General features: G+C 34.3%; 1 protein-coding gene across 1 annotated transcript; it reads left to right on the top strand.

The window, feature by feature from the left end:
* The first annotated feature begins 8,394 nt into the window (after window positions 1-8,394).
* On the top strand, window positions 8,395-10,473 carry LOC103420323 (putative DNA glycosylase At3g47830). The gene is made up of 4 exons (XM_008358381.4): window positions 8,395-8,804; window positions 9,319-9,519; window positions 9,844-9,900; window positions 9,993-10,473. Exons 1-4 carry the CDS (start codon window positions 8,424-8,426, stop codon window positions 10,215-10,217), a joined length of 864 nt encoding a protein of 287 aa, XP_008356603.3. The 5' UTR covers window positions 8,395-8,423; the 3' UTR covers window positions 10,218-10,473.

Here is a 10,473-nt window from a genome sequence, read left to right as displayed (position 1 = left end):
TTTTGCCTTTCTTGTGGCTTTAGGCATTGCTTTTCCTTGGTTGAGGATTTTAATTGTGCATTTGCAAAATTAAAGGTAAACAATTTCGTAACGTTTTCTCAAGTGTTCCAAAAGAAGAGATTACTAAATTTTGTAGTTTAGTTGCTCTGGATTCTATGCTTCCAAATGTGCCAAAAGCATGTTGTTCTTCTTGTTAACACCAAAATATATGTTTTAATGATTGTCATGTTGGTATTGTGGGAGAAGCGTTGTATATACCAACGGAAATTTGCCTCACAACTTAATGTTGTATAAATTGGTGCAATTTCACTTTGTAGCTGATTAATGGTTTATGATGGATAAAAAAAATGGGAAAGAAAAAAGAACGGATTTTGTGTAAGAAACATTGTATAGATAGTGAACATTTCGCTTCATAAATGATTAACTTTTTAAGATGGAGGAAAGAAATAAGAAAAGTAGATTGGTAATTGGCAAAAAGGTTGTATGGTCCATGATGCAACTCTATGGAGGCATCCATGTTGCTTTTTAACTTGTAAGACATAAACATTTTCGTTTTCAAATTTTTTTCAATAGCTCTGGACTACTTAGGCCATTTCCAACCAATGGCTGGCCAGAGGGCTTGTTTTAGCCCTTTGGCCCTTTAAGATTATTCAAGATATTAATATTTTAATGAACAGTACATGGTCATATTTGCCTCCGTCTCCAACCGAGGGCCAGAGGGCCAGAGGACTCGTTTTAGCCCTGTCACAAAAAATCGTCTCCAACCAAGGGCCAAAGGGCCATAGGGACAAATATAATTTATTATTTAAATTATTGAAAAAATATTGAAAGAAATTATTGAAAAATTGAAAGAAATATTGCAGATGATGGAAATATTGAAAAATATATTGCAGATGAAGTGACGAATTGAAAGAGCTTCACCATATTTATGGTTTATGATGGATGAAAGAAATGGGAAAGAAAAAAGAACGGATTTTGTGTGAGAAACGTTGTATAGATAGTGAACATTTCACTTCATAACTGATTAACTTTTTAAGATGGAGGAAAGAAATAAGAAAAGTAGATTGGTAATTGGCAAAAAGGTTGTATGGTCCATGATGCAATTCTATGAAGGCATCCATGTTGCTTTTTAACTTGTAAGACAAACATTTTCGTTTTCAACTTTTTTTCAATAGCTCGGGACTACTTAATAGTAACAGGAAATGAACGGTAAAAATTAACTTGAAAAAATCGAACGATAAAAATTATTTAAAAAATTGGACTACACGATAGGCTAGATTATCAAAGACAAATGTCAAATACGTCCATATTTAGGCTCTTGTCCTTTGGCATCTTGTCTTGCATGTTGGTTGGTGTTGGAAATGTGGTGATGATGGGGTGTGTGCTCAAACCTAATTCTTGTCTTTTGAGTTTTAATATTTTGAGTTTATTTAATATTAATTAATTATCCATCCCTTGCCTAATTTGTTTAATTAGCGGTTGCTAAACCCTAGTATATTATTGCAAGAAATCAAGAGAAGGAGCTTTCAGTTTTGGACTGAACTGTCCCTCTTTATTTGTCTAACTATCTGATTCGTTTGTTGACTTTTTTTTTTTAATAAAAAAATGAAAAAACGAAATTGTTTTGACCAAACATATTGTAAACTTGCCGCGATATTTCCCCTCCCTTCCTTCCATCTACGATTTGCTCCTTTCAATCCACCTTTTAAAATGTCGTGGTTTGCTCTTGAATTGTCAAATTTGTATAATGTTCAGTTATGTTCCTCTTCCTCACTTAAGTTAACGAACATAACCCTTATTTGATCGGAAATATGATTGATTTGACGGTATGTGAAAAATCAACTCTTTTTCATTTTTGCATATTAAAGAGGTTCATAATCTGAAAGTTGAAGAAGTAAATTATAACACTATACTAAATATACGGAACATTGCCAAAATTTCCCTTATTATTAGTAGGATTATGAGCCTTTCTATATCATGTTCTTTTTAAGAAAAAAAAAAATCGGCAAGTGGCTTCACCACGATAATCTACTGCTAGAAAGACTCACAGAGATATTTTTGTCTCCCATGACCATCATCCATGTTGCTATATCAATTTAGAATTTTGCTTTTTTGTTGCTTTTGGCATTTCTTTTTCTTGGTTGAGGATTTGCAAAAGAAAAGGTGAACAATTTGGGAACTTTTTCTCACATGTGCCGAAACAAAGGAGATTATTAGATTGTAGTTTAGTTGCTTCGGATTTTATGGTCCCAAATGTACCAAAAACCTATTGTTCTTTTTGTTAACACCAAAAACATTTATTTTTTATGATTGTCAGCTTGATATTGTGGGATAAATGTTGTATATATCGGTGGAAATTTGCTTCACAATTTAATGATTTTTATTGTGATAGTCCACTAGAAGCCTAGAATGTTGTATAAATTGGTGTAATTTCACCTTGTAACTGATTAACTTTTTATGACGGATGAAAGAAATGACAAAAAAATGGATTTTATTATGCGAAAAACGTTATATACATGGTGAAAATATCACATCGTAACCGATTAACTTTTTATGATAGAGGAAAGAAATGAAAAAAAAATAGATTGGTAATTGGGAAAAAGGTTGTAATATGGTCCATGATGCAACTCTATGGAGGCATCTATGTTGCTTGTGAACTTGCAAGACATAGACATGAAATGAACAGTAAAAATTAACTCAAAGAAATCAAATGGTGGCAATTATTTAAAAATCGAACTACTTGATAAGCTAAATTATCGAAGACAAATCCCTTCATATTTAGAAAGGGAATTATTATTGGCATTTCAAAAATCTCATTCTACACTCCAAACTTTCTATATTTGGAAAGAAAAATTCAGAAGTGTAGAATGAGATTTTTGGAGTGTCAATAACACTTCTCTTTAGAAAATTAGGTTTTTTTATTTGATCGTATTGCTCGTCCTTTGGCATCTTGCTTGCATGTCGGTTGGTGTTCCCGGGTTGGAAACGTGGTGATGATGCGGGGTGGGTGCTTAATTGCTCATGCCTAATTCTTGTCTTTCTATATGTAAAAAGAAAATCAGTTAATGACTTCGTCACGGTAGTCAATCATTTCGGGAATCATAAAGACTTGCAAAGGAATTTTAACTTCCCCATGCCTATTACCCACCATCGTGTAATTCACTAATGTTAGAAATTAAACCTAAAACGTGTCGTGTGGAATACGAATGTGAAATTCGTCCCCGACCTCTCGGCCACCCCATGGTGATTCCTAATTCTTGTATTTTGAGTTTTAATATTTTTTTATTTAATATTAGTTAATTATCAATCCCATGCCTAATAGATTGCTCAACAATGAAATTTGTTTAATTAGTAGTTGCTAAACACAATAAAATATTGAAAGAAATGAAGAGGAAGAGCCTTCAGTTTTGGACTAAACTGGCCCTATATGTTTGTCAAAATATCAGATTTGTTGCCCCCACCCCCAAAACACAGAGTCAAATTCGTTTGATGTTAACTGTTTGTTTTGACCAAACAAATAGTAAATTTACCACGATATTTCCCCTCGCCCTTCCTTTGATCGATGATTTGCTCCTGTCAATACACATCCACTCTCCATTTTGCCTTGTCGTGGTTCAATTTGGTTTTCGAGTTTACATAATCATGTTTTTTCTAGAAAAAAAATTAGACAGGATTAGTTTTTTAACAATAATCGCGTGCGAGGTACCTACTCTCTCTTGAATGAGTGAGGACCATTACACCCAACTCTTCACATGTCCCTCCTCTACCAAATTTATTGATAATAAATGTAAGTCAAATTTGTATCATGTTCAATTATGTTCCTCTTCCTCGCTTAAGTTAACAAACATAACCCTTATTTGATTAGAAATATGATTGATTTGACGGTATGTGAAAAATCAACTCTTTTTCATTTTTGCATATTAAAGAGGTTTATAATCTGAAAGTTGAAGAAGTAAATTATAACACTATACTAAATTTACGGAACATTGCCAAAATTTCCCTTATTGTTAGTAGGATTATGAGCCTTTCTATATCATGTTCTTTTTAAGAAGAAAAAAAAAACCGGCAAGTGGCTTCGCCACAGTAATCTACTGCTAGAAAGACTCACAGAGACATTTCTGTCTCTCATGACCACCATCTATGTTGCTATATCAATTTAGAATTTTGCTTTTTTGTTGCTTTTGGCATTTCTTTTTCTTGGTTGAGGATTTGCAAAAGAAAAGGTGAACAATTTGGGAACTTTTTCTCATATGTGCCGAAACAAAGGAGACTATTAGATTGTAGTTTAGTTGCTTCGGGTTTTATGGTCCCAAATGTACCAAAAACATATTGTTCTTTTTGTTAACACCAAAAATATATATATATTTTTTATGATTGTCAGCTTGATATTGTGGGAGAAAAGTTGTATATATCGATGGAAATTTGCTTCACAATTTAATGATTGTTATTGTGCTAGTCCACTAGAAGCCTAGAATGTTGTATAAATTGGTGTAATTTCGCCTTGTAATTGATTAACTTTTTATGATGGATGAAAGAAATGACAAAAAAATGGATTTTATTATGCGAAAAACGTTATATACATGGTGAAAATATCACCTCGTAACAGATTAACTTTTTAAGATAGAGGAAATAAATGAAAAAAAGTAGATTGGTAATTGGAAAAAGGTTGTAATATGGTCCATGATGCAACTCTATGGAGGCATCTACGTTGCTTGTGAACTTGCAAGACATAGACATGTTCATATCCAACTTTTTTTCAATAATTCGGGACTACTTAGTAGTCATAGGAAATGAACAGTAAAAATTAACTCAAAGAAATCAAATGGTGGCAATTATTTAAAAATTGAACTACTTGATAAGCTAAATTATCAAAGACAAATCACACCATATTTAGAAAGGGGATTGTTATTGGCACTCCAAAAGTCTCATTCTAGACTCCAAACTTTCTCTATTTGGAAAGAAAAATACAGAAGTTTAGAATGAGATTTTTGAAGTGTCAAAAAACACTTCCCTAGAAAATTAGGTTTTTTTATTTGACAGTATTGCTCGTCCTTTGGCATCTTGCTTGCATGTCGGTTGGTGTTCCCGTGTTGGAAACGTGGTGATGATGCGGGGTGGGTGCTTAATTGCTCATGCCTAATTCTTGTCTTTCTATATGTAAAAAAAAAATTGACTTCGTCACAGCAGTCTATCATTTCAGGGATCAGAAAGACTCACAGAAGAATTTTAATCTCCTCATGCTCATTACCCATCATCGTGTAATTCACTAATATCAGGAATTGAATCTAAAATATGCCGTATGGAATACGAATGTGAAATTCGTCCCCGACCTCTCGGCCACCCCATGGTGATTCCTAATTCTTGTATTTTGAGTTTTAATATTTTTTATTTAATATTAGTTAATTATCAATCCCATGTCCAATAGATTGCGTAACAATGAAATTTGTTTAATTAGTAGTTGCTAAACACAATAAAATATTGAAAGAAATGAAGAGGAAGAGCTTTCAGTTTTGGACTAAACTGGCCCTATATGTTTGTCAAAATATCAGATTTGTTGTCCCCACCCCCAAAACACATAAAGTCAAATTCGTTTGATGTTAACTGTTTGTTTTGACCAAACAAATAGTAAATTTACCACGATATTTCCCCTCGCCCTTCCTTCGATCGATGATTTGCTCCTGTCAATTCACATCCACTCTCCATTTTGCTTTGTCGTCATTCAATTTTTTGGGTTTCGAGTTTACATAATCATGTTTTTTCTTTTAAAATAGAAAAAGATTAGACGAGATTAGTTTTTTAATAATGATCGTGTGCGAGGTACTTAGTCTCTCTACTCAACCCCTCACATGTCCCTCCTCTACCAAATTTATTGATAATAAATGTAAGTAAACAGAAAGATACAAGCGGAGGACTAAACCAATACATGCGAAGACAACGACGATCAACCAAAATGATAATAAAGACAAAACGAAATGTCACGAGCATGAACAGATGCTACAAAATCTGAAATCGTAAACCACTAATAATAAGCATAACTAATTGCTCCAAATGAAGCTAAAACATGAACAACAAACATAATCAAATGCGCCAATTTACTCTTAAACTGTCAAATTTATATCATGTTCAGCTAGTATTCCTCTTCCTCATTTAAAAACATAATCATTATTTGAACGGAAATATGACTGATTTGACGGTATGTAAAAAACTAAGAAAGAGGATCCTCTACGGATCCACTTTGTGGGGATCTTAGGGATCCCCACATCCTAGTTATTCATCGTATATCGTGCGGTCAGTTTTCATCAGGTACTATTTGTATTTAATTTTAAATAAAAAAAAAGTCAAATGATTTATAACCACACGATGCACGATGAATGACTAAAATGTAAAGATCCCTAGGATCCCTATAATTTGGATCCGGATGGAATCCAAATCCGAAAACTAACACTTATTTTATTTTTATAGATTAAAGACGTTTATAATTTGAAAGTATTCAAAGTAAATTAATACTTCAGCCTCTTTGACCACTATCGTGTGATTTAGCAACGTTAAAAATCGAACTCAAGATATACCATGTAGAATACAGACCTGAATTAGTCCTCAACCACTGGACCACCTCATGTTGATTTTTCTCTATCATGTTCTAATTCGTGATGATGCCTCTGGAGCCTAGAAGGGGTTGAGAATTTTTGTTTGGTCAAACAGAATGTGTGCGCATGATTTCTCTTACTTCAATTGCACATTACATTATACATGTCAAAGATATGGATCTTTCTGTTTGGATATAACTTATAAGTCAATGGTTGGATTCCACAAAAACTGTTGGTGAGTTTATGACTTTTGGGGTTTGTACTTTGTATAGCCATTCCAAATCATTAATTTAGGGCCAGAGACTAAGATAAACAAAATACAATTATTATGGCTGGTTCATGTGTGGCATAATCGAATTTCTGACAAATATACTGTTTATTAAAAAATAGTAAAAAAATTCTTAATTTTCAAAGACCAACTTTTGTTCTGTGCACTTCATTTTTATGAGTGAGCGGTAGGGATGAGCAATGGTTATGGCGGACGGGTAACCGCGATTATTTACCCATAACCGTTTATGTTCATAGCTGCATAACCATTTACCTGTTGGGTAATTGCATAAACGTTTATACCCATACCCATAATCGTTTATAAATGGTTAACCATACCCATAACCATGTACCCATTTAATCATAACCATTTACCCGTTTACCCATTTTTGAACCCGTTTATATTTTTTTTTTACCATTTACCCTTTTTTTTACATGTGTACATGTTTTTTTTAACAAATTGAAAATTTCAAAAGAAAAAATTGTCATAATTTTAGTTTTTTGACAATTAAACATCGTTATAGATACATTTTAGCATGCATTTCCCTATCTTAATCATTTAAGTCCTCATACAATTCTAATAATTGAAATAATAATTTACGAACGATATTTTTCAAAGCTTCAAAATATTCTGAAACTAAACACTTTTGAACACTAATGCTTTAGCACATTCAATCACAAAGTCTCATCGACTCGTTGTCAACAAAAGAGGCCTACAAAAGAAATGTATAAATTGAATTAGTATCCTATTTAGGAACATCGACCCCAATTAGCATGAATCCAACATATGTAAGTGATCACAGAGTAATACCCATAACCGATATAACCGTTATATTAAATTAAATGGGTAAATAGATACCCGTTATAACCGCAGGTAATATCTATAACCGATTGAATAAATTAATTTAACATATAGTTAATCAGTTATGACCACGAAACTGTTTAACATTTAAAAAACATATGAATTCATCAACCCTAAACGTATAAATACACATTTTATCATTGTCAAAAAGCGATCCCTCCAACAATTCTTTTCATTAAAAAAAATAATAATAAGATTTTGAAAAATAATGGGTAATTTTACATATATTAAATTAAATGGGTAAATGGATACCCATTATAATCACGGGCAATGTCCATAACCGATGGATACCCGTTTATAATCGCGGGTAAATCCATAATAGTTCATTTAAATTTTACGGATAAATGGTTATACCCATAACCGTTTGTCCGTCTAAACAGTTACCCATAACCGTAACCGTGAACTTTAAATAAGTGGATAACCACGGTTATCCAAACCGACAGATATTTTGCCAATCCCTAGTGAGCGGTTGAGATTTAACTAAATATAATTTAGTTAAATGATTAAATCTCAACTGTTCGCTATTGCCTTTTAATGTGTAGGAGAGCAAAGCTCGACCTACTAGACATTGGACGACCCAATGAACTGATCCAATTAGGCCCAATTCATCAAATACCGATCGGGCCACAGACAAATCCAACGGGCCCATAAACGCCTATCACCATGTCTCTCACGACAAGAACAGAGGTTCTACAACAACAACAAAAATGCCGAAAACTCGCAAAAGAAAGCAGGTGGAGGCTGAGCAGAAGCCAAAATCCGCAACCAAATCAGCCAAAACCGCCAATCCCTTCAAAGCGACGGCAAAGGACCCGTACCCGAATCACCCCCGACCCACCCGAGAAGAATGCTTGTCCGTACGCGACGAGCTCTTGGCCTTCCACGGCTTCCCGGAAGAGTTCGCCGAGTACAGAAAGCAGAGACTGATGGCTCTTGAAACCGACGGCGCCATGAATTCAGAGCCGTCAGATCGGAAAGAGAGTGTTTTGGATGGGTTGGTGAGGACTCTGCTGTCGCAGAACACCACGGAAGTCAATTCCCAAAAGGCTTTTGCTTCTCTCAAATCAGCTTTTCCGACTTGGGAAGATGTAAGCTTTCTGCTTTCCTTTTGAGCTTTGGATGGTTTTGGAATTCTGGGTGTGATTGCATTTAGGAGATAATGGTGGGATTGTATGCTTTTGGAGCTAATATTTGATGGGTTCTGTTTGTTGTAGTTAATTTTCTCGTCTTTTGGTTTATTGGGTTCTTGGAGACTTTCCTAGTTTGAACTGCTCGCAGAAAGCACTTTTATTGTAAACGTGTGGACATTTTTTTTATAAAAATGGAAGTTCTTTCTGGAGAAGCACTTCCATATACGCACTGGCCCTTAAACTAGTTTCCCTATAATTTCATCTACTTTGAAGTATTTACGTTAGGACTTCATTAAGTTGGTTTTATCATCTGATATTATTTCTGTTTTGGTTGGTTCACCATTTAAAATTTTCGAATATTTTGTTCTGGGTTTGTGGTAAGTGAGATTTAGACTTACAATTTGAATTGCCTGCATTGATTTTGAATTGTCTGCATTGGTTTTGAATTGTGTGCTTTGATTTTCCGATCAAGGTTCTTGGTGCTGATTCAAATTCCATAGAGAATGCCATACGATGTGGAGGCCTAGCCAGGACTAAAACGTCGTGTATTAAGAACATGTTGAGGTGTTTACTGGAGAAGAAAGAAAAGTTGTGCTTGGAGTACTTGAGAGAGTTGTCAGTTGACGAAATTAAGTCCGAGCTATCTTGTTTCAAAGGAATCGGTCCCAAGACAGTAAGCTTTCTTTTCATCTGTTAGCATTGAGCTGCTTTACATTCAATTCATTCTGTTGTAGTTAATTGTTCTTTTAGTTCATCGCTAATGTAGTGATAAATTAATTGCTCTCAACACCTTCATCGTGTGCTTTCTTTAAATATCGCTCAAACGCCGATAAACATGAGAAAAACCGTAACAACTCTCTTCTTCCGTATCATCTAAGCCTCGATATAAGCCATAATCTACATTTCGATTTTGTTTTATGTTGTTGTATGAGTTGATAAATATAGAGCATACACTCATTTAAATGGCTTTAGATAACACTAGTGAAATGGATGATAGGTGGCTTGTGTTTTGATGTTCCAGCTTCAGCAAGACGATTTTCCGGTGGACACTCATGTGAGTTAGTATGATGGTTCAAATACTTTACCATCATATGCATTTATGCATTTTTTTTTTTCGAGTTTTGGCATTCAATTTGGTAAATGCAGGTGTTCGAGATTGCAAAGGCTATTGGTTGGGTGCCAGCTGAAGCGGACAGGAATAAGACGTATCTTCATCTCAACCAATGGATCCCGAACGAACTCAAATTTGACCTCAACTGCCTTCTGTATACTCACGGCAAGCTCTGCCGCAAATGCATCAAGAAAGGGGATAGCCAGCAAGGAAAGGAATCCCATGATAACTCCTGTCCTTTATTACGTTACTGTCAGTAAATTGTAAAAGTTGCAATGTGTTGCCTTCTTCTTAGGACAAAATGTCAAACTACGGGAAGGGGAATTCAAATACGGAAACTCGGGTGCACGGGTGAATACTTTTAACCAACTAAGCTACAAGTCACTTACGACAAAATGTTTAGTTTAACCTCCCCTTGTAATTTCTGATTAAAAAAAAACCCTTATTATAATTTATTTGGAGGAGAAAAAAAATCCCAAATATCACATAATCATCAATATATCTTTATTATCATCA

This window comes from Malus domestica, chromosome 06, assembly GCF_042453785.1.
Source record: "Malus domestica chromosome 06, GDT2T_hap1".
Classification (NCBI taxonomy): Eukaryota; Viridiplantae; Streptophyta; class Magnoliopsida; order Rosales; family Rosaceae; genus Malus; species Malus domestica.
This window is presented reverse-complemented; position numbering and strand designations above follow the sequence as displayed.